The 25,987-nt window shown below is 36.3% G+C and overlaps 1 protein-coding gene across 2 annotated transcripts in view; it reads right to left on the bottom strand.

The window, feature by feature from the left end:
• Nucleotides 1-25,987, bottom strand: part of PDZD8 (PDZ domain containing 8) — an 86,245-nt gene that overhangs the window by 57,379 nt on the left and 2,879 nt on the right. Inside the window, exon 2 of one of the 2 annotated variants that reach the window (XM_008525730.2) lies at nt 5,938-6,063. The exons of the other annotated variant lie outside the window; for it this stretch is intronic. Coding sequence (XP_008523952.2) covers nt 5,938-6,063 — 126 coding nt within the window. The remainder of the gene's footprint in view (nt 1-5,937; nt 6,064-25,987) is intronic. 2 annotated transcript variants of the gene reach the window in all.

Raw genomic sequence — 25,987 nt, 5'->3', positions numbered from 1 at the left:
AGAAATTAATTTTTCCTTTTCTTCTTTTAATTTCTTTAAAAGACACATGACTGTTTAAAGCAAAAAATAACATTTTGATGGGTTAATAACATATATAAATGTAATATACATGACAACACTAATGATGTGGGCATAAATGGGAACATGCTGTTGTGAGGTTCCTGTAGTTTACCTGAAGTAATGCAATATTAACTCTAAGTAGATTGGGATACATGAAAGATGCATACTGCAATTCCTAGAACAACCTCACACACATGAAATGCAAAACTATATAGTTAAAAAGCCAATAAAGAAATTAAAATGAAATTCTAAAAAATATTTGATTCACAAAACAGCAAAGATGGAAAGAAGGGAGAGAGAAGCAGAAAAAACAGATGAGATAAATAGCAAATGGCAAAATGGCAGACCTAAATATAACCTCATCAGTAATTACATCAAACGTAAATGAACTCCAATGAAAAGGCAGAGATTATTAGACTATACAGAGAAGCAAGAACCAAGTGTTTGTAATATATGATACACTTTAAATATAAAGACACATAGACTGAAAGTCAAAGGTTGTAAATACATACATATACATACCATGAAAACCAGAGATACGAAAGCTGTAGAAGCTATAACACTATCAGACTAAATAACACCAAGACAAGGAATATTATGACAAAGAGGGACCCTTTGTAATGATAAAAGGGTCAACATATCAAGAAGAAATATGCACCTAATAACCAAACTACAAAAAAGAGATAAATTCACAGTCATGGTTTAAGATTTAAACACAGTTCATTCAGTAACTGACAGAACTAGACGAAAAAAATCAGTAAAGATACAGAAGATCCAAATAACAGTACAGGCAGTCCTCACTTGTTAACTGCATATCAGAATTGTATCTCCACTCTGCATTGCTCTGATATACAAGGTTCTGGTTAACACAGAGCCATGCTGAGTAAGGACTGTCTGTATATATTTTTGTATCGTTTTGGGTTTTAGAAGACTGTTAATGCTCTATATATTCAAAAGTGAGAATCATTAAGGATGGAAAGGCAGGTGTAGGGGAGAGACTGAAACTGAAACAAATAATCCCAACTATATTTCAAATGAATACCATAATGACACTGAAGGGGAAAAATTAATCTAATTTATGAATATAGTACTTTACGATATGCCCTCAATCTTGGGTAGGGTAGGGGAGAACTGCAAATAAATCCTGAATTCCTTTTAGTATGTTTTCTGTCTTGTATAGACAAAGCAATTCTGAAACTATTTGAGATATATTACAAGATTGAGCAAATGAGTAAAAATGCTGACGTTTTGGGAGCCAGGGTTCAAGGGACATAAAAATATGAAAAGGGGAAAAACCAAGGTAAGGAATAACCCTACGGGAATAGACTGCAACTGGAAGTACCGAGTGAATTCATGATTTCTAAATCATGTATGTATATATGTATAAGTGTCTGCACATATATATATTTCCTAACTCTGTCTGCTGAAGGAACCTATGAATTAATGAAGTAGCAATGAACACACCCAACACCCAGACCTTGATTTCTAATATCATTCTCTACTAAAGGGAACTATTCTTTGGAAGAATAGCTGATTCTAGGACTGCAGCAGAGAAGACACAAAACGAACCGAGAACAGCTTGTTATATATACCAGAGAATAGTGAAGACATCAAAAAAACCAAACAAGAGTCACGTCACAAGCACATACAGGAGCCAGTGTGAAGGGGCCCTAGTGGCCAAATCTGTGACAATTTAGGCACCAAAATAATGAATGATAGTAAGAATCATACCCATTGAAAAAAACAGGAATCCATGAGTCCATCCTGATAACAGATAATGAGACTACAAGGGAAGAAGACTCTTGGTAATAGAGTAGAATATCAACTGCTGTGGTTTTCTGTATTTGTGTTAATATTAAAAAAAATTTTTTTAATGATGTACTTTTGGAACCCAGTAAAACAAAACAACACCTAAAAGCTGCTGAGAAAATACAGGCTTTAGAACGCTTTAAGTGTGAATCCGTGAAGAACTGACCTTAATTTGAAACTTCTTCTATCTATAATTAAGACAGGCTAACCTAAATATACTGCTTTAGAATACAGAACTCCCACATAACAGAATTTTATAGACTTTGCCTTCACTTACTATTATCTTAGGTTGCTTTTCCAAAAATGTAACTGGTTGAGAAAACCAGCCCAAAAAAAAGAAGAGAAACAGGGCTGGCCCCTTGGCCAAGTGGTTGAAGTTCCGCACGCTCCACTTTAGTGCCCCAGGGTTCATGGGTTCGAATACTTTGTGTGGACCTACACACCACTCATCAAGCCATGCTGTGGAGGCATCCCACACACAAAGTAGACGAAGACTGGCACAGATGTTAGCTCAGGACAAATCTTCCTCACACACGCAAAAAGAAAACATATCCATTACATCATTCAATGTCTTTTTACATAAAAAAGTATGTGACAAATCCCTCCTAGAATTTCATGCCAGATTTCTTTTCCCCTGAGGAATATGCACAGTTTATCAGAAAATAATAGGTAAGTAATCCATCCAGTTTCCTTTGCTGCCAGGAAATTGATCTTCTCTTTTCTATGTGGTTGTTTTTTATTTAATTCATATTCTCTTTAACTGCACGTGGCATATATTTTCTTTGCAAAATACCTCAAATTCTTGAGACAGAAAATGGACTATAAACTTAAAAATAATCTTAACAATATGATTGCAACACTAATGTGAAATAATTTAGTCTTCTAATAGCGGTACTACAAATACAGCAACTGAGTTCATCTGTGATTAAAAAAAATTAGCTTTAGTCAAAGCAAAAAAATAACGCTTTTCTATATTTGCAAAAACTATAAATGTGTTCAGAATGCGTTTTTAAAAAATGAAAATCAATTTTTACAAACAAGATTGTGTTTCTACTCCCAAATTTTTAATGGGAAATTCAAAACTATATTTCAGATAATTAGAAAAGAACCTTGCTTTAATGTGAGACCCTTTCAAATTAATAAAATTCAAATTCCAGTTCTCATAACCAAATATGCAAAAATAATACAGTTTTGTTTAAAGATCTGTTCTCTTCTTGATAAGTACTATATTAAGGGATAATAATAGAAGCTACATCTACCCTTTTTTACATCTATTTTTATACTAAGACAAAAGTTTAGAAGAAAACAAAGTAAGACTTTAATGTGAAGAATATGAAAAGAATGTTTAGATTTCAAAATGACAAGCAGGGATGAGTTGTTTATGAGTCTCCCTCATAAACAATTTTAAGTAATCCTTAAATTATGTGAATGATAACATACTGCCACAACACTAAGTAACTTTACATGGACAGGTTTATGAAGATAGTAACCGGAAAGAACTTTAGATAGTATGTTTGTTCCCAAGATTAAGCTGTCACCTGGGGAAAGGTGCTGGCAATATAACCCAAGCCTAAAGGACTAATTTATAAGCAGACTGAGAAAGAGGACTATTGTCTGTGCTTTCCCCTTCAACTCAATTATGCACTCTCTAGAAATACTGGTCTTTCAAAACTTTTTAACCAGGTGCTACAGTTATAAAAATCAAACAATATAAAAAAGTTTATAATAGAAGTTTGGCTCTCACCTTCACTCTGTCCACCATCATCAACTCAGTTTTGGGCCCCTTTGCCCCATAAGAAAATTTATTGGTTTCTAGTGTAATCTTTCAGAGATTCATTACACAGTTCCTTATTAAAATAAAGTAGGATACAAACACTCCATGAATTGCAATCCTTTTCTTTTGTATCATTTTTCTCAATTTAACATGACCTAAACAATGCCTGACTTAACACTTTCTCAATGCCATCATGCAGTCTTTGATTCAAGTCCAACAGCAAGGCTTTACGTGAGCAGTATCTCAGATAAAGCAAGAGAATGGTGAGCAAAGATGACACCAATAGCTAGTGGTTAAAACAGCCACAAGCAACAGACACAGTCATTCCACAGCCCCACCAGCAACACTAAGGCAAAAGAACCAGTGTTTTAAAATTCCTTGCACAGAACCTATTACACATCATATATGCTATACTGAACAAACATCTGTTGAATGAATGAATCAATCTCCTTCAAGGCTATCTTTGCAGGTGTGGGGATGGGTGAACAAGTAGGTAGATAGGAATTAACAAAAGGAGAGTCAAGAAATTTTGTCTAAAGCTGCCCTTCAATTGCTTATAAGTTGCTATGACTATTTTGGAAAAGGTAATCCAATGGTATGATTTTGATGCATGTGAATCTACAAGAAAATTCACTGAAAGAAAAAAAAAAGCATCAGTTCAAAGTTTCCTTAGACATAGGCCACTTGAAAAATGTCCTTCTAAATGTTAACATAACCCAGCTACTTCAAATTTAGTCTTGTGTACAGCCATATTTTTTACTGTATTTGTCATTTTACTATACATTGCTGTCCCTTTTACAAAATTTACAGCATATTTAGTCTTTCTTTGATAAAAGAATTCCTTTTCAATCAGACTTTCTGACATAATGGTACACAATACTGAGTCACTCTTAAGACACAAACACAACAAAATACTTAGCATATTAGCATAATCAAAATTAACCTATTAGCAAAGACACAAAGATTAGGTACAAAATATAACCTCTGTACTCAAGCACTCATTTTTATTATGGATTGGAAATAAAAATAGAAGTGATAAGTACCAAATAAGTGGTACAAACAAGTCTCATAGAAATGAAGCATAAGGACAGTACACTTGTATTTGGAATGATCAGGAGATACATTAAGGAGGTAGCTTTTGAGATGAACCAAGAAAGGCTGGTCTCAAGGAGCAGAAAATGGGGTAGGGCCTTCAGCCTGGAAAACAGCGGGGAGTCAACATATGGAGCTTGGTACTTAAAATATCTAAGGCAGGGAATGGTGAACTACAGTCCATAGGCCAAATCTGGCCCACTGCTTGTTTTTGCATGGCCTGTGGGCTTATCAATGGATTTTACATTTTTAAATGGTTGAAAACAATCAAAAGGAGAATGTTTCACAACACATGAAAATTACGAAATTCATACATAAAGTTTTATGGGCACACGGCCATGCCACATCCATTCATTTACTTATTGTCTGTCTATGGATGCTTTTACATTACTAGGCAGAGTTGAGTAGTTGCAACAGAAACCATGTGACTCATAAAGCCTAAAATATTTACTATCCAGCCCTTTGGAGGAAAAGTTTGCCAACTTCTTATAACCTTCTTAAGGCCTATTTGGCTGAAGCAGTGTGAACAAGGGACTGGGTAGAGAAAGAAGCTAGAGAGGTAAGAGGGGCATGGAGGCCACGGCAAGGATTTGCATCTATATTCTAAGAGTAACATGGAAGCCATTAAAGAATTTTAAGTAGGAAAGTGACAATTAGATTTGCATTTTGAAGTTCATTCTGGTTGTTGTATTAGTATCCAGCGTTAGGAGCATAAGGAGACTAGCGTAGAAAGTAGCTCAAGCAAGATAGAAGTTTAGACTACGGGGCTGGTAAAGTAAAATAAGGAGGCTGGGCAAGATTATTTCTGAGATCCCTTCCAACTCTAAAATTTTAAGAATCAGGGGTTTCCAAGTCTGTTTCTGCAACTTTCCAGGATATTTCCAATTACCACAAACAGTTTTCAAAACTGTTATGAACAGTTCTCCAACAGGCAGTAAGTCAGAAATATGCCAACAGAGCATCCTGATCTAAAAAAATCTGGGAATTAAGGCAGAATAAATGATCCCCCCATTAGAATGCTTTCTGAGACAGTTTATATATTTTGCAAGCTAGAAAGGACTACTTTTATGAAATTTACGATTCAAGAATTTACAGGTAATACAATTAAATTAACACAAAGGGGGAATAAACACAAACACTTTTTAGTACATTTCCACTGCTCTCTTTCCCATAATGTAGTAATGACAAAACAAAGAACATACCTGCTACATTCTAACAATGTAACTTTAAGGCGACCTTCAGTAAGCGCCCATTGTTGTATATGGATATGCTCTTCTTCATCTTCTTCAAATCCTTGCAAGGTTTGGAATGGAAAAAACGGCTTAAACCTGACAAAAGTAAAGAGAAGTCTAAATTTCTGAATAACAAAAATCACAGTTTAAAGCATAATAACAAAACCTACCTGTAAGAAAACAACACAAAACCAACACCTAATACTGCATGGGCCTTACAAAAGCAAAACTCACATGCTCTCCCATAACTGGCAGCAAATGGTGCCTTCTCTGTGGTATCCAGACCTGGTTTTTCGGCATGCCCTCAATGACGAGGCAGGACACTTAGAACAAAGAAAAAGAAAATCTAGAGGCCACCAGCAGGCCCTGAAACTTGGGGGGGCAGGAGAGAGATTCTTTCTGGACCAGATGGGAAGACCGTTTGTACAGTGCAAGATGAAAATTCAGAATGCACTGTTCCATGGAAACAATATAATTGATGGTGATTAGTACATGATAATGAGAATAATAATAACAACAACAACATCAATAACAATCAACAGCAGCAAAGCTATTTGTCAGAGACGTTTACTATTTGCCAAGCAGTGTGCTAAGAGCTTTACATGCTGTATCTTATTTAAGGTTCACAATCCCAAGAAGGCGATATTACTAGCTCTCCTCTCCAGATGAAAAGAGTGAGACTTAAAAAGTTTAACGAATTTATTCAACGTTATACAGTGAGTGGCAAAACCAAGATTCAAGCTAGTTTGACTCCATCAAAGCCAAACTACATAACACTTCAGTTACCTATGAATTATTCAGGCCTTTACGTGTTCATCGTTGATATTCTCGTTTTTATGGCGAAGCTTGTGTGAGGTTATAAATGGTAGGCTTTAAAAAACGTTAATTTGAAACACAATTCATATTCCTCCATTAAAGCAAAGGACAAAGAAAATGAGAAAAAAAATCAAGCTTTAGAGGCTATAGTTTTCAATTCACCCTACACTGTCACTAGACATGACATTTGCTGCTCAAAAAGTTTTAATGGCTTCTCACTAACCACACACAAAAAAGAGAGTCAATAGCCAAAAGTTCTTGGTTTCACATTCAAGGTCTACCACAATTAATACTTCCAATGGTATTTTTCCTTATTAGAAACCTTACAATCTAGGAAATGTAGTAACCTCACACACCCAGAAGATACCATGCATATTTCTGCTTTCAGACCTTTTGTACCAATTGTAGGTTTTCCCTACTCCTCAAAGCCCATCCAAATCCCAGACGCTTTTGATAACTGGCTTTAGGTCCTAGATCATAAGACATCACACGCACTGCTTTCACTCTTCTTTTTCTGGTAGTCACTTAAATTGCTGTTCATTTATGCCTTGAAATCTCAAATGTGACCTGGTTTTACAATTACCTGTATCCCTCACACACACTATCAAAACTCAAGTTATGTGTTGAGCTGATATATAAAAATCCAACACTAAAAATGAAATCAACATTAAGAAAATATTAATAGCCTGCTATAATTTATACTGAAAGATATTGGAAGAGGGAGAGAAATGCTGTTTTATGGTTCCCCAAAGAACAGGATTAAGGGGAAAACGTTTTAGGGAAAGATAAGCAGGTACACAGTGCTCAGTGCTTTTCTCTTGCTTCTGAACCAGATGGAAAACAGAAAGCCCCCTTCAGTTTCTTAATTTACATTTGAAGTCATTTGATTGAGACAGACTGGCATCAAATTTCTGAAAGGAAAAAAAATTAGGAACTAAATCTATCATGTCAATACAATGTTGCAGCTGAGTGCTTTTAACACACAAGCCTTATGGCTCCTGAAGAACATATAACTCTGTCACTGCAAAAAATTAAATATCACTATATATACTAGCAACTTCGAATAATCCAAGTTTGCTAAATCACAGCTGCTCTATTAATCAACTTTTCTTGTCAAGTATAAAGTTAAAATTCAATAAAAATTTCTCACAGGGGTGTGACTTCAATATTACATGGAGTAACGTCTAATTTGGGTTTATTAATGCCTCTGGGGGGTTTGCTAAAAAGTGTCCATGCACAAAAAAAATTAAAATCAGAAAAACATACTACATTAAAAAAATAACACACTAGGGGCTGGCCCCGTGGCCGAGCGGTTAAGTCTGTGCGCTCCGCTGCAGGCGGCCCAATGTTTCGTTGGTTCGAATCCTGGGCGTGGACATGGCGCTGCTCATCGAACCACGCTGGGGCGGCGTCCCACATGCTACAACTAGAAGGACCCACAACGAAGAATATACAACTATGTACTGGGGGGCTTTGGGGAGAAAAAGGAAAAAATAAAATCTTTAAAAAAAAATAAAATAAAATAACACACTAAACAGTGGGATAAAGCTATTTGTTCAGCAAGCTAATGAAGAGAATGCACACATTCGCATTCTCTAAGAACACTCGGTTTTCAAAACTTTTAAGTTTATGCCTTTAAGTATCCCAAATCCATAAGGAATCCAAACAATGAAGCAGGTAACTTCTATCACTTCCTTTTATCTCCCCATCCTAACACATTATCCTTCCTCAGAATTCATTAGCCTCTATCTTCTGGTAACCTACCAACTTAAAAATGTCACTGTTGTCTCACTCAAGTCCCCAGAAAACTAGCCTTCTTTAGCAAGTTACCTGTACTTCCTCCTGAAGAAAACTTTAAAAACCAACCTGGGAAAATCGACTTCTGGGATGACGGCACGAGGAGCTCCACTGACCTGCTCACCAATGAAACTTGTGAAAATTATTAAAACAAAACAAAACCAGAAACAAAACATTTAAAGCCTCTGGAAACGGTCCTAGGGGCAAACAGTACACGAAGAAACTTCTATTCAAGAAAATCCACAAAAATTTGGTAAGAAAGATGAGAGACTGTGGTGTCTGAACCCAGACCACTCCCTCCAACAAACTCAGCAAGGAAGGGATTCCACTCCAGACTGCTGCAGCCAAGAACACAGGCTGCCCTGCCCCTCTCCTCTGGAGGGCTTTCTTCCCAGGAGGAGCAGGACATCAGTGTTTCTCATCCAGCCCTCAGCTACTTGTCACGGAGGCTAAGTTCCAGGAGCTCCCTTCTTTGACCCTGCCCCCATTTGTGGAATGGACACTACCTTGGACATAGCGCATTGAGAATACTGGCCTTGCCTTGGCTCGTGACACAGTGGTTCTATGCCAAGAGAGGCAAGCCGAAATGATCACAGGCTGCTGACACCCCCCCACCCCACCTTCGTCTAGAGCCCAACTCCTGGAGTAGGGGTGTCACTCAGAGAGAAGCCTGCCATTGTCCTCACCAGTAGGCTCCAGATCCCTGGCTCAAAGATCTTGCTGAGGAGGGGAGAAGGGGAAGGAGAGGCAGGCCATAAAATAGCTCCTAATCTCTTCCCAAAGGAAATAACTTCATTTACAATAGAATATGGAGAAGCTCAAACCTAAAGGCACTTTTAAGAACAACAGCGGTTGTAGTGAGAGGCAACAGAGAGAAGAGTCACGGATTTAATGAAGATACAGCCTACAATAAAGGCTGCCTAGTTTGCAGGAGAGAAGAACCAGGAAATAAGAGAGCTGGCAGGAGCTCTCCTGCAGTCAGAACAAATGTCAAACACTGACCTCAGAAACTATTCCTTCAAAGGAGCCACAATTTGATTGGATTCATTTGTAGAACAATTCATGCTCCAGGGCATTGCTGAAAACAACAGGCACAATGTCAGAGACTTAACACTGCAGGGGGTAGACTTCACTAAAATAATCCAGGCGATCGCTAAAAACCAAACAAATAATAAGCCCTGGGAGAGGGGGACCAGTGCCCAGAGATGCTACAATACATTATTTAAAATATTTGGTTTCCTACAAAAATTATGAAGCATGCAAACAGGAAAGCATGACTCATAAAGTAGAAAGAAAGCATGAACACAAACTGCCAGTGAGTGGCCAGGTGTTGGATTTAACAGAAAAAGACTTCAAAACAGTCACTAAAAATATGTTCACAAAAAACTTTAAAAGCATGATTAAAGAAGTAAAGGGAGGTATTATGACAAAGTCACATCAAATAGAGAATATCAATAAACATACAGGAATTATAAAAAAAAGAACCAAGTGGGAATTCTGGAGTTGAAAAGTATAATAACTGAAATTAAAAAATAACCAAAAGGGCTCTCAACAGTAGATATGAACTGGCAGAAGAAAAGAATTAGTGAATTTGAAGATAGAGCAATAGAGGTTATGTAAGCCAAAGAACAGAGAGAAAAAAGAATGAAGCAAAATGAACTGAGCCTTAGAGAAATGTAGGATACCATTAAGTATACCAATATACACATCATAGGAGCACCGGGGGGAAACGGGAGGGGAGGGAAAAGGAAGAGAGAAAGAGTAGCAGAAAAAATATTAAAAGAAATAATAGAGATAGCCAGTAAGCCCCAAAGCCACAAACTGTATCATTCCATTCATATGAAAATCCAGAACAGCGAAATCTATTGTGGTTCTTTAGAGTTCGGGGTGACAGGTGGGTTAGGAGAATGATAGCTGAAGGGTAAAGGGTTTTCTTTTTGAGGTGATAAAAATGTTCTAAAATTGACTATGGTGATGGTTGCACATATCTGTTAATAGACTAAAAGACCACTGAATTTCTAAGATATAAATAGGTGAATTGTATGGAATATGAATTATCTTTCAATAAAGCTGTAAAAAAAAAAACCCAACCCAGTTCCTCAAAAATAATTTCTTGTGTCACTGCTTTGATATGTAAATGTTTGGTCAGAATTATCTGATTAAATAAGAAACAAAACCATAAATGACACAGCTCCATTAAAATAACTTATAGCCCCTTTTAAGGTTTATGAAAAACAAAGATGTATTAAATGGTTACCACATCAGGTACTGACTACATAAAACACTTATCTGCTCATTTAATCCTTAAAACAATATTTGACTTTTAAATTATATACATTAACTAAAAGGAAAAGACAGACAATACCAAACGTTGGAGAGGATGCGAAACTGCTAGTGTAGACTAGTATACCTACTTTGAAGACTGTGTGGCAATATCTACTATACTTGAATAGATGCATAATCTATAACCCTGAAACCCTACTCCTAGATATATCCAATAGAAATGTGCACAAATGTTCACCAAAAGACGTGAATAAGAATATTCATGACAGCACTATCCAACTGTCCATAAACAGACAAGAGAGAAACTGAGGTACGATCACACAGTGACTACTCCACAGCAAATATAATGAACAAACTACATCTATACACAATAACATGAATTAATCTCACAAACACACTGTTGAGCCAAAGAAACCAGAAAAACAATGACTGCATACACTATGGCTCAATTTATATAAAGTTCAAAAACAGGCAAAAAACCCCACAAAAAAATCAATGGTGGTAGAAGTCAGGATAGTAGTTACTCTTAGGCATAGCAGGGAGGGTAGTGACTGAGTGGCATACGTGGGAGTTCCTCGTTGCTGGTAATATTCTATTGCTTGCTCTGAATGCTGTTCTGTTCACTTTGTAAAAATTCACTGAACCAAATTTTTATGATTGGTGCACTTTTTAAGTCATGAGTTATACTTTAGTAAAAGTTTAAAAGAAAAATATGTTTAATTTAAAAATGTACATTACTCTGGTAACATTTTAAATATATATTTTTAAATTTTACACCTACAAGAAAAGCCAAGCCTTCTCATATGTGGATGTGAGAGAATCTTTTTTAATGTCTAACATATGTTTTTGCTCTGACTAAGATGTTTCTTCAAGACTGCTCTATAAGCACCCTGAATGCCAGCTGGTGACATCTCCATCACATGGCAGCAGTAAAACTGTTTGCAAACACTGTGATCTTTAGAGAAAAAGGGTTTACTACAAACGCCATGTAAAAATATTCTAAAGTCTACATCTACTCTGACTTCAGCATGAGCTTCTGTGTCTTTGCCAAAGTAATAAATCTGCCAGAGTTTTCAGCTCAGTAAACGGGATAACTTTCTAACCATTAGAGCTAGTCAAAAAAGGACACAGCTATCTCAATGCACTGCACACCTTCTATCTCTAGAAATATTCAGGCAGAGGTTGGATGAGGCTCTGTGAAGGAGAGAAGATGTTGCAAAAAGAATACAAAATTTAGAATCATACAAATATAGATTTTAGTCCCAACTCCTAGAAATTTGTTTCAAAATAATCAGGGAGAGGAGTGTGGGGAGATATAGATGATCAAAAGTGGCCACAAGTTAATGACTGTCCGGCTATGGATAACGGGAGTTCACTGAACTATTCTCTTAACTTCTTTGATTTTTTCCATAATGAAGAATTAGAAGAGGTTTGTTCTGTCAACTAAAGCGACTTGGGCTCTCTCTTGTTTCCTTTCTCTTCTACACTGTCCTTAGCAACATCACTTGCTCTCACAGCTTCTATACGTTCCATATATTGATGCTTAAAAGTACATTAAACATCTTTTCTTCAAACTTGCTCCTCCTCTCCTGTTTTCTCTTATTGGCACCATCAATTTCATAAACACTTGGAAACCCGAAGCCACCTTTTATTCCTCCCCTTCAAGCAACCAAGCAGTTCCACCTCCATTCCCCTGTCACATTGCTAAAAAATCTCTTTTACTGGTCCCTTCTGTGTTCCCCATTGGTCTGGTTCAAGTTTTCATTAATTACTTAGAATGTTGTGATTTCTGAAACTATGTTTCCTCTCCTTAAAAAGAGTATTTTTTTAAACCCAATATAAAAGCCTCTTTTATTTTCTTTAATAAAAAGCTACCTCACAGGACTATCACAAAAATTTGGAGAGTTCCCACACATAAAGCATCTAGTAGAGTTCCTGGCATGTAACAGGCACACAAATCTTGGTTTTCTTCTTTCTCTATGCTGGAATCCTATCAAACTGGCTTCCTCACTGAATCTTGGAAGATATCATATAATGTCCCGATTCTATTCCTTTACTATTTCTTCTACCTACCCTGTACTTCTATGCCATCTCCCCACGTCTAAAGCTAAATTATCCTTTAACAGCTCAAATATCACCTCACCCCTTCAACAAATATACCCACTTGGGACTAGAGACCAATCAAAGGTAGATACTCAGAGACTAGTCTTATTTCAGGCTCAGGAACTCAAACAACACTATATCCTGCCCAAGGAAGAGAGTAAAGCAGGCAGCTAGCTATAAACAGGCAATTGGGAGATGTATGTGGTCTTTGCCTTTCAGCCTGACAATCTTGGCTCTCTCACACTAGGAACTAGTAAACATAATTGTGCTCCAAATTCTACTAAACCAAGTATACAAACTAGATAAGTCGGGGGTGATCATTTTCAAAATGTTTCTTCATTTACTGCTCTTCAGAGGCACTTCAGTATTCTTTTAAATAATGAGTTTCCCTGCTGCATTTAAATATCCTTACAAAAACCCAATTAGCCAGAACTTTTACAGTGCACATTATTACGCAAAGTACAGCACACCAATACAAAATTGTATAAGCTAGAAAGAAAACAAAGTACAAGTAGTTCAAAATACTCTTAATTCTCTATACAGGTAAACTATGAACCTAAATTTCCATTTTTCTATTTTACACAGACAATTCAATTGATGTTACATTAAACAGACAATTCATACACGAGCTCCTCCATGCTTACCAAGGTTAGTACTGCCATATAATTTCTCCTCAGAGACTGTTTGCCTGCTAACCAATGTGATACCATAACTAGCCCCACATGGTAAGCTCCTTTTTCTACTCAAGTTCTACTTTAAAGACACCTCCTCTCTCTAACCCGGCCCTATTCCTCTACTCTAGCATCCGGTACTTGCTCCCTCATCTGTGTTCTAAAAGCACTTCATACACACTTCTGTTAGGCCACCACTCACCCTGTTTACCTGTCTCTCTCTCTGTAGCTCTCCCCACACCAGCCCCTCCTCCCAAGTAAACTGTGAGTTGCCTGAGGACAAGAAATATACATGACAGGTAGTAGAGAATAGTGATTAAAGCAGACCCTAGAGCCAGACAGCTTGGCTTGGAATCCTGTTCTGCCACTTTCCAGCATTATGACCTCAAGCAAACTCTAACTTCAAGCCTCAGTTTCCTCCTATGTAAAAGGCAGATGATAATTAAAACTACCTCACAGTGCTCTTATAAGGATTACATGAAATAATGAAAAGCACTTAACATCCCTCAATTCTCAGCTTCTTTGTGACAAGGCAGTTATTTTAAAGCAGTGTTAAGCACACAGGTTTTAGAGTCAGTACTTGGTTTTGAATTTTGGTTCTAACACTTACTAGCTTTGAGACTTTGGGCATGCTACTTCAACTCTGAGAGCCTTGGTTTCTTGACTGGTAAAAATAATAATTAGCACCTATCTTAACAGGGTTATTCTAAATATTAGATGAGAAAGTTCACATAAAGTTCACATAAAGCATTTGGCACAGTGAGGTGCTCTAGAAATATTTCCTATCAAACTTCCTACTTATCTATTTTAAGGCTGGTCTCCTAGAGACATGTCAGACAGCAAACTCCTATCCTTCTACATGGAACCATTTCGGAACTCAGCATTCACCATGTATGATGTTTAAGGTCATAGCCGTTTGTCTTCCTCAGACTTCAGATTCCAAATGGCCATGATTTTAGTCACCACACTAGTTGATTTTTTAAAAATTGTGTCCTTTGTGAGGACATCAACTTGCAAGGGCAAGGAAATACATTAACAATAGCCAGTATGCCTGCCTACCTTAGGTATCACCTTTCTACCTCTGTCTCCCTAAGCTTTATAACTAAAGCTTATATTAAACTGAATATATTAAGAAACTGACTTAAGGAACCCCATGGAGAACTGTTCTATTTATGGAATTTCTTGGTGTGCGCTATGCTGACAAAGTCCATACTTACGAAAATGATTTTAATTTCCATACTGCTGAGGAGAAAAAAGTACTTCTGAGTAGTTACGAAACTACTAAGAACAAGAAGAACAAACACTGGTAGAAGAGAACCTTCCCCATACTCATCCATATACCCTCTACCTAACATGAAATGTTCACTTTTATCTAAACGCCTAAACTTGCATAGAATAGTCAAGATCTAAAATGCTTCTCCATATTCTGAAGTGGTTTTATATATACACTGAAGACTGATAATAGAGGCTGCACGTCCCTCATAACAGAATTCAATAGGTGGTGACTCAAAGGTGACTCAATGTTAACTGATATCTTTTTCACCAGAGAGATCAAGTATCAATTGAGATGAGCTGCCCAGGGAGGGAACTGAAGTAATTCTCTTGACCATGTCTGATAAATCTGCTATCTTTTTTATGTTCATCACAACCCACAACATGAGAGTTCCCTACCATAGCCTATGATCAAGTAAACGGAAAATCTCAGCTTTCACAAAGCTAAAAAAGAAAGGCAGAACCATGAGAAGCGTCCTCAAATCCAAACTCCTATTCCTCTCTACCAGCTTCCCCAACACGCGCCTTTGAAAAATATAAAAATTACCACTTTATACATTTCTAGCATGTCTGTAAATTACATAATACTTTCATATAGATCCTTAATTTTCATGCCTCATGACAATGTACGGCAATATTAGTTTTATTTTACATATGAAGAAATTAAAGATGAAGTTCAAGTGGGTTTCTGTGATCACAGTGAATGGTACAGTCAAAACTGCAACAGAGCCACTCGACCCTGTGTTCCTTACAACACTAAGGTATACAAGGAATGCTATAAACCAACAGAAAATAATGTGTGTATGTAATACTCATTAAAGCTGACTCAGAAATGAGGCAATAGGGATACCTCCTTTACATATGGTAAAAATAAATAAACTTCAGGTTAGACCAGGAGTTCTCAAGTATTTTTTCACAGGACCCCTATACATTTTTAAAAATTAAGGACTCCAAAGATCTATTGTTTATGTGGGTTATATCTATTGATATTTACCATATGAGAAATTAAAAATGATAACACCTTTAACCATAAGAATACACAAGCTTACATTTCATTAGCCGTCAGGATGACGATGTCATCACACATCATGTAACTCTTGGAAAACACCATGGTATACCTCTATGCGAGAACAGAGTGAAAAAGGCGAATAACATTTTTGTATTATTACGAGAATAGTTTTAACTTGGTAAACCAATCCTGTGAGGGTCCTGGAGATCCAAAGGGGTCCCCAAACTACACTTTCAAACCAATGAGTTAGAGTTGGACAGTAACAACTCTTCATGGCAATTCTTAAATTCTTAAAATTGAATCTCTTCTGAAGTTAGTGGATGGGGTAGAAAAAACATCTTAAGGTAAAATTATCACCTCCCTACTATGGTAAAGACATGAAAACAATGAAGTATACAATACAAAGGGCTGGTCTTAAGCCAGTGAGACGTACCAAATAGATAAAAATTCCATTCCAGATATGAAATAAGGAATAGCAAAAGATCTAAACAAGAAAAATGAGAAAGTTAATACTTTAAGGTTATAACTGCTCCTCTTAGTTCATAATTACCTAAAGTCAAAAAACTATTAAATAAAAATATTTTTAAGATGATTTGTACCTGCCTATTTGAGAGAAATCTCTACATTAGACCTACACAGAAATAACAGAAGTGAATAATGCCACCTTATATTTGCACAATTTTTTTCTCAATGAACTTTAAAAGCTTAAGATTTTTATTTCACTCAGTCTTTTTTTTTTTTTTTTAAAGATTTTATTTTTTCCTTTTTCTCCCCAAAGCCCCCCGGTACATAGTTGTGTATTCTTCGTTGTGGGTCCTTCTAGTTGTGGCATGTGGGACGCTGCCTCAGCGTGGTTTGATGAGCAGTGCCATGTCCGCGCCCAGGATTCGAACTAACGAAACACTGGGCCACCTGCAGCGGAGCGCGCGAACTTAACCACTCGGCCACGGGGCCAGCCCCTATTTCACTCAGTCTTAACAAGTTGTATGGGGCCGGCCCAGTGGTATAGTGGTTAAGTTTGCATGCTCTGCTTCGGTATCCCAGGGTTTGCAGGTTCGGATCCCAAGTGTGGACCTACACACCACTCATCAAGCCATGCTGTGGCAGCATCCCATTACAAAATAGAGGAAGATGGGCACCAATGTTAGCTCAGAGCCAATCTTCCTCACCAAACCAAAAAAAAGAAAAATAACAAGTTGCATGACTTGCCCAAGGATATACTATGAACAAATCAACAGTAATTCCACAAATAAAATAGAAATCCCTCATCATCTAATACTACTGTTTCAGCGTAAGAGGCTGAGTTACTTTTAAGGGAAACCTTAAAAACAGAGTATCCCCAAGCTTCCAACAATTATTACCCAAGGCTGGTCTAGTAAATGCTTGTTGACAGGCATGAATCTCAAAATAACTGCATCTAAATCCTAACTCTATAGTACTAAAAAATTCAAATATTTTGAGTAATTTACTCAAATATTTTAAGTAAGCAATTTACTAAAAATGGCCTATAATTTAGATAAATTGTATTCATGGGCTCTATTACAGACTAAGACTATCACAAATTTTCTCCTCCCACTTCACTAATCTCATAATATCTGAATTAAATTCAATCTGTACTATTTACCACTCCAGTATTAATAAACAAATGGACAAATATTCTGCTACAAACATTTAGTTAAATTCTTCCCATGTCAGGAGTCTGCAATTCAAGCCAGCCCTGATGGCTTAGCTGGTGTTAAAGTTTGGTGTGCTGGGCTTTGGTGGCCCAGGTTCAGTTCCCAGATGTGGAATGGCACCACTCATCTGTCAGGAAACATGCTGTGGCAGTAGTTCAGAGAAGAACTAGAATTTGCAACAATACACAGCTTATGTACTGGGGTGCTTCAGGGAAGGAAAAGGAGGAAGACTGGCAACAGGTGTTAGCTTAGAGTGAAGCTTCCCCTACAAAAAAAAAGCGTTTGCAATTCTAGTCCTGACTAAAATCCAAAGTTAAATATTGAGAACTAATAACCTTCCCAAATATTAAAACAGACCAGATATCACCTATCCTAAATATTACAAAAAATATTATACTTAATAATGGTAAGAACAAAGTAAGATTTTCAGTGCACTATAAAAATAATTATCATATAATGAAATTAGTTAGAATAGGATGGCTCTTACTTCAGCCACAGCAAGTTTCACAGGACTAAAAGCTTTGAATTATTTACTTGCTTGACCAAATGACTAAGGTAGAAGACAGTGTAGTCAGCAATCACAATCGTCCTTAATAATGAGTATGAGTATAATCTAGTATGCACGAAAGACTACTGTGTGAGAAGGACAAGTTAGCATACAACGCAAACAGCAGATGCACTATTTAGTAGATATTGATGCCTGCATGAAATAGCTGTATCTAAGAAGAGAACACAGTCATTTTTCAAAATATAGATTGCTATAGCCAGCTACTAAACAGAAATGATATCTCCCCATTACTGCTACTTAAGATTTTACAGCAAAGGACAATAGTCATAATTGCAAATTATACAGGTAGGATATGGAGTTGATCCTAGGAGAAACACCATTTTTAAACACACACAGGTCTGAAATACCTGTTTAACTGGCACATAGCTTACCAATGAACTAAGTACACATAACAGGTACTTAATACAAAAGAATAAACTCAACTAAAACATTTTTAGTGAGCTAATCACAGCATTTTTAAGTATATATCAACAAGAACTAATTATGCTGGGGAGTGGGAAATTTTCTAGCTCTTTCATCAAAGTTATGCAAATCAAAATACAGACATCTCAGTACTCCATCCACCATATCAGTTCCATGCTCCCTATAATACATGAAGAATTCATGGGCATAAATACCCAATGTGCTGATTAGAGAAGGAAATACATGTTCTAAAGCATTCTGCTGATTTCATGAAAATTAGTAATTATGCACCAGACCAGTGACAATAAGTTTTATTATTATTCTACATCAGTGCAAGGAAAGCATAATCTATAGCTTATTGATATTGACCTTTCCTAAAAACGTGCAATTAAAAACCAAGCCTTCTGGAGACCTCAATTAGAAGAAATCAGTGTGTGTGTGTGTGTGTGTGTGTGTGTAGGGGGAAGAGGCATTCCTCTTCAATACTGATTTTACAATCAGAATTGGGTTACATATCACCAGCATAAGGTGTTTATAATGACAACCTTCAACCATTTAAAAAAAAAAAAAGGTTGAAATGTTCCACACATTCTGTTTAAGAAATTCAAAGAATACAGGTATTCTTTAGATGGACTGAATTCAAAATTTCAGCCCTTCAGTTACATGGCTTAGTTCACTTTGTGAAAATTTATCAGGAAGATACTTAGGATCTGGGCAGTTCACACACAAACACTCACACGCATATATATTACACATCAACAAAAAATTTGCACAAAAAAAAATTCTAGCATTTAAAGGCTAATGTGCGTTTTCATATAGGATAGTCAAAAGGTGATATTTAAGCAGGGACCTAAAAAGTGATGGGGTGAGCTCTTTGGTTATCTGTGGGAAAAACATTCCTGAAGAAGGACTAGCAAAGGCCTTATGATGGCCGCATGCTTGGAGTGTGAGAACAGCCAGAAGGCCAGAACAGACTAAGCGAGAAGAAGAGTTTTAGAAGGTTAGAGCTAGAATGGTCAGAAGTGAAGTAAAGCAGTGAATGAGTTAGACCCGTACATACTGCCAGGAGGGATATCCATGTTACACTTACAAACCAATCTGCAGGGTCACATTTATATTATACTCCGCCATTTTATTATTAAGAAGAAAGGGAGGAGGAGAGGGGGAGGAACAGAGAGGCACCTCAGGCTTGTATATATGTGTTTGAGCACAGTTAGGTTTACACCTCAAACTTAACACTGGGTACATCGGGGGGACGAAATTAAAAGGAAGAGGAGTACATTTTTAACTTCTTTATGCTCCTAAATACTATTTGAACATTTGCCAAAAACTGACTTAAAAACCCATAAATACATCAAAAGAAAAAACCTAGTATCTACACAAAGATATAGGGAGAAGGATGTAACAAGGAATTGGTTAACTTATAGTACTTTTGATCAATGTAATTCTAAGTTCCTCTTAAAATACACGAGGCAGGTATACTTAGAAAACCCAAGATACAGCAAGTAAAAAAAAAAAGCAAGACGCTACAGTAGGGTACCAACTATGATTCTGTTTTTATAAATTAATAACAAATTAGAATACATTGAGAAAAATATGGAATAAAAGTGCCCAAATTTAATAGTTTTCTTTAAGAATAGATATTACAGGAGATTTTTCACTTTGATATTTCATATTTTCTAACTGCTCAAATTTTTACAATGATCTTATCACTCATTCGAAAAGGGAAAATATTTTAATGTGTCACCTAGCAAATGTATGACACTTATCTAGTAAAACGCCTGACATCTCTCTAGCAAAATGTCTGACAAATGTAGGACAACCAATAAATGTGTATATTCAATTAGTTACTAAAGGAAAGATACATTTATTCAGCAGGTATCATATATGTGACATTTATTATCTCCAATCAGATAGAAATTATCTCCAGTTCCATTTTATAGATATGAAAACAGACTAGGTGAGGATACAGCCTTTTGTCCAAGATCTCTTGCTGGGTATCATGCTCAAGTCAGTATACATTACTCCAAAGCTGTATTTACTGGAATAGACAACTTAAGTACTTCTCTATAGCCTCAACCCAAAAGAATGAAGTAATTCCATAGTGCTGGCAGTCTCTACTTAGCACCTGCAGTTCCACTCATCTCAAGGTAAATAACACTTACACCCCATTTTTTCCTAGTACAAATTTGGTAAGTATGTGGTTTTACACCAGTCTTAGCAATTAGGCAAGAAAGATTTTGAAACCACTCTGCAAAACTTCTGCTAATGACCAGGTGGTTACTTTATGACTTTTCAATGAAGTGTGATGTGCTCTGACAGCCAGGCCAAAAGTGTCAGGTAGATCCTATGACTAGGAAGGAACAAAGGGATTTAATAGCACTTGTTTCCTGCTGACATTGTTCTGAGAAAATGAAGAATGTGAGAAGAAATGTTGGGTCAGTATTTAACTTCTAAACAAGGCATTTAGTGGCAGAAACTCTAACTTGAAATGTCAGATATTCTTAATGAACAACTGACTCAGAACGTCTCAGCCTGCTATAGGGAATCTTACCTTAAGAGGAAAAAAAACAGAGACAGATTACACTTTCTTGGATAAAGAGGTTTTTTAGAAATGCATGAGCCATACGAATCCTGTATATAATCAAAGAAGGCCAGGAAAATTATGAAGTGCTTAATATTTATTTTGGCATGTTAGTTTTAGTTATATTTACACAACAAAGTTGTATCCTTCTGTGTTTACTATTTAACCTGGAGTCGAAGGACCATAGACAGGTTTCAAGGGGACTATAAATTTCATGAAATTAAATGAAAATTTCTTTATGCACTTTTCTACAGAAAGTATCCACAGTTTTCATTAGCTTTCTAAAAAAGAAAGGACCCTCAAAAAGAGGTTTAAAAGTACCTTTCAATGTATATGCATATATGCTCCTTTTTTGTAGGCAATTTAAGCATTTTTTTTTGTTTTTAAAGGTTTTTTGTTTAAGCGTTTAGAGCCGGGGTTAGTAAATCTTTTTCATAAAGTACCAAATAGTAAATATTTTAGAATCTCTGGGTACATATGGTCTGTAGTATAGTCTTCTTTTTTGGGGAACAACTTTAGATGTAAAGTTTAAAAATGTAAAAACCATTCTTAACTCATGGGCCTAACACCAGCTCATTTGTAAACCCCTGGTTTAGAGTAAAAGTTAACTTATCTCTACAGAAATAATGCATTATGGGCTTTGGGAGTTCATGACTTTTTTAGGACTTTGAGAAAGTCACTAACCTCTTCTAACTCTTAAGTTTCCACACCTGTAAAAATGAGATACCGATCTCTCCTACGCAGTAGATTTAACTATTAATTTTAACTATTAAGTGAGCTACCAAGTATATGGAACTACCCACATGGTGCCTGGCATATTTAGCAAACTGATTTTATTATTCTTGCCTCCACCTCAGATTATAGATTAGTAATATTTGTAAGTCAATATTAAGTGTTTGATCAAGCATGCTCTTCCAATACAATCTACTTTATAATGATCTGCTTTGGCTATTTCCGGAAACAAATGGGGGCTTTCCTGGACAGACAACAGACCTGTACATTACTGATTAGAATCTAACAGTCTCCTCATAATTACTCTTCTCCCTTCAATGTGTAAATCAAATTTCTAGAACAAAGATTTAATTTATCAACACATTCTTTTCCATCTAAAGTATTTCAAATGCTTAAATCACAATAACTCAAAGCAGCTTAAGAAAACCCAACTTGCGAGAAGTAAAACCAGCACTAAACTGTAGTATCCTTAGGTGTACCAAGGAACCTAAGACAGATCACAAAATATTATTCAAGACAAAATATTATTCAAGACAAAGTAATCAGGTGTGAGCCTTAGCAGAGAAACTGATCTCTCCTCTTCCTGTTTCTCACAAAACTGAATCCAAATGCCATTATAATGCGCTTTAATGGTTCTTTGTTTCCCCCAGAAAGACTAACCAGCTTGAGAGCATGAACTGTCTTACAACCATTTTAACACCTTCACCATACCCACCACCACACTAGCTATAGCAGTCTTCAGGAAGTAGTTTCTGAAAATAAATGACTATTTTAAAAACGATTTAATTATTTATCTCTAACACAATGGTCTTTCAAGTCCATTTACACAGAGATATTCATCTGAGCAGCAGTACAAGAGAAAGCACAATAGATAAAAAAAATTAGCTAGTACATTACATCATTACTCCAGAACAGCTAGTGATCCTCCAATGTCTCTACTCTCCCAAAGTATCAAAGGTTAGTTATATTTCCTACTAACATTAGTAAGTAAAACTATGACTCCTACAGTCACTATGGAATTTGAGTAGCTATTTTAAAGTATTTTCCAGTCTAAGACACCTTTTAAAAGTTGTCCATATATATAAAGAAAATATGAAAGGGTAAGTGAATAAATATGGTACATTACACTTAACCTTACAAATGATTTTATCAGCTTTCAGCGAATTTACTTTGAAAGTTTTAAAGACATGGATTACTCAAAATCATCTTTACCTCAAATATCAATAACATAAAAAAGCTTTAATTAATATTAACAATAAATGTTTTTCTTCATCTCAGAAGACCAAGGAAGAAATAATTTAATTACAAACCACATTATAGAGTATGAGGCTTTCCAGACCAAGCCTAATTTAGTTCTCTGAAGTAAATGGTATATTTAGAGTAGATATAGATAAATACAAAGATGCTAAAAGCCCCTATCTAACTAAATACAGCCCTGGCCTGGAACTTAGTGGGGATAGTGGTCCTCTTTGATCTTCAGTCACTAAGAATATTTGAAAAATTTCCACAAATATGTATCAGAATGTTTTTCAGGAGTAAAAGAACAAATCAGTTATGACAAAAATAGTCATGCTCAAAAGATATTCCATGGGCTGGCCTGGTGGCACAGTGGTTAAGTTTGCCTGCTCTGCTTGTGTGGCCTGGGGTTCGTGGGTTCAGATCCCTGGCATGGACCTACACATGGCTCATCAAGCCATGCTATGGCAGCATCCCACATACAAGACAGAGGAAGACCGGCATAGATGTTAGCTCAGCAACAATCTTCCTCAAGCAAAAAGAGGAAGACTGGCAACAGAAGTCAGCTCAGGGCCAATCTTCCTCACCAAAGAAAGAGAGAGAGAAAGGACATTCCATGAACCTGAAAGGTGAAGTTTTCCCCAAATATTTGTTCCATACTCATTCATTAAATTCAAATAGTATTATTAAGTAGATATCCCCTTATTTGTAGATCAGAGAAGAAAATGCTTATGTAGTTAAAAGATCCACCTCACACTAAAGCAAAAGTCCACCAAACTCAAGCAAAAAGCAGCCACCATCTACTTACTATCACTATACTGTAGAGAACTGGAAAGTGTTTCACGGGATTTTTTTTTAAATTTCTGGTAGAAAGATTTTTTTAAAATTCAACATTATATTGATAATGGCTTTTACAAATAAAATTACTCAGTGAAAATCTCTTCAAAGATATAATGTTTTAAGAGGGGTAAAAATTCTCACCCTCTACTATCCAGCTATTAACTCTCCCTCTTTAGTAATGGTCTCAAATTCACCTAATGCTAGACAAGTACCATTAGTAAGTGCAGCAAGTAGATAGGGACTATAAACTAGGAGTAAGAGCTTACTGCAGCTGCTACTGGACTCTCTCTCCAGTCCATCACTGCTATGAGGAATGCAGGCTTGGTGCTACAAGATCTTCCAATTTTTACGAAAGGGAGCCAGAAATCCAAATAATGCAGAATCTTCCATTTTTAAATGTTGGCAATTGAAAAACAAAACAAAACAAAAACACAGGGCAGGCCAAATAAAAAGTACCTGCAAAATGAATTTGGCCTTTCGGTATACAACCAGTGCTGGCTACATAGCAACAGAACTTTAGGAACAGAAGCATCAGTAAGAATTGCAAATAACTGACTGCCAAACCCTAAACTCCCCAGGACTATTATTCAGATTTCATGCTGAAGATGGATTCTCTATCTGGTCAAGAACATTAGTGGTAATCTTTCTCTCTTGAAGACTAATTTTTGGGTTAATTTTTTAAAAATACTACTGCTTTAATTTACTATTTTAAAGTATACATTTCAAGGAAAGAAAACAATGTGAGGTGGCTGAATTTAGAATTTTATTAGTAAAATTAGAATTATAATGTGTAGAAAATGTATACATATTATAACTCATTTTAATTTAGTTGGGCAAAATGAAGTGTCAATCAGCTGGGTCCTTGGAAAGCAACCATTTGAGCCCCTTTGCATCTCTGGATGAGACATCAGGAAGTGGAAGCCCTAATGGGCCACCTTCCCTTTAGCAACATGAAAATGGAAAAACAAATAAGGGAGAAAGAAGTGACAACAACGTTAACTGGCAAAATATTTCTGTTATATAATAATTAAAAGTGCCAACTCAACCTACAACTATCTTTACTGCTTTAGCTCTACTAAGTAGATCAGATGGCTAAAAAGGATACACTAGCAAGACCTCCTATTTGGAAACAAAATCTGCTGGATTAAAAAAGAAATGCTATGTGGGGCAGTACCCAAAGATTTAACCTTATGATCTAACCTTAAAAGGATCTTCTCTCAAAATTTCCAATTTAAGGGAAAAAAAAGCTTTACAGTCATACTCTTCTCAGAGTCCTCAGTTAATTTGGAAAGATACCCCTATACATATGTATTATAGTGATTATACTGATGGCATACTTAAAAAAAAAATCCCTTAAGGACAACGTGGGATTGTCTAAAGAAAAAAGGCAGCCTGGCTTTATCAGAGCTGGATTTCACCACTTGACAGCTGTGTGACTTTAAGCAAGTTATTTCACTACTCTGAGCACTAGTCCCTCATCTACAAAAAAAGTAAACACTAGCTACTTTAATTCTCATTATGAGAACTGTGATACACCTTAAATGTATTTTAGTTCATTCTCTCAGCTGAAACTTGAATCCGCTCCACATCAGTAGTTTAAACACTTCGGGCAGAAGAGCTACACACGTAAGAGAACTCAACACTTCCTGAAGCAGCCTTTTCATCCTCATACTTCTATTATTTTCTTTTACTAAACTAAAATCAGCTTCCTAGTTACTTCAACCCCATCAATCACATTCTAGATTAAATCTTAAGTACAACTTATTCAATTCTTAACTAAACTCTAAGCTCCACAAAGGCTGAAGCTATTGAGTACTGAAGCCCCAGCAGCTAGAACAACAGTAAGCACATAGCAGATGTACAATAAATATTGGCAGACTGAGTGTCATGGCCTGCACAGCATTTACTGATAGATCCTCGAAATGCCTTCTAACATAAAGAGCACAAATGTGTACATTTCTGGAGGTGAACATTTAATGTTTAAGGTTTAAAAGGTGAAATATCATACATAATCAAAAACATGCTATGTTC

Source organism: Equus przewalskii, chromosome 1, assembly GCF_037783145.1.
Source record: "Equus przewalskii isolate Varuska chromosome 1, EquPr2, whole genome shotgun sequence".
NCBI lineage: Eukaryota > Metazoa > Chordata > Mammalia > Perissodactyla > Equidae > Equus > Equus przewalskii.
This window is presented reverse-complemented; position numbering and strand designations above follow the sequence as displayed.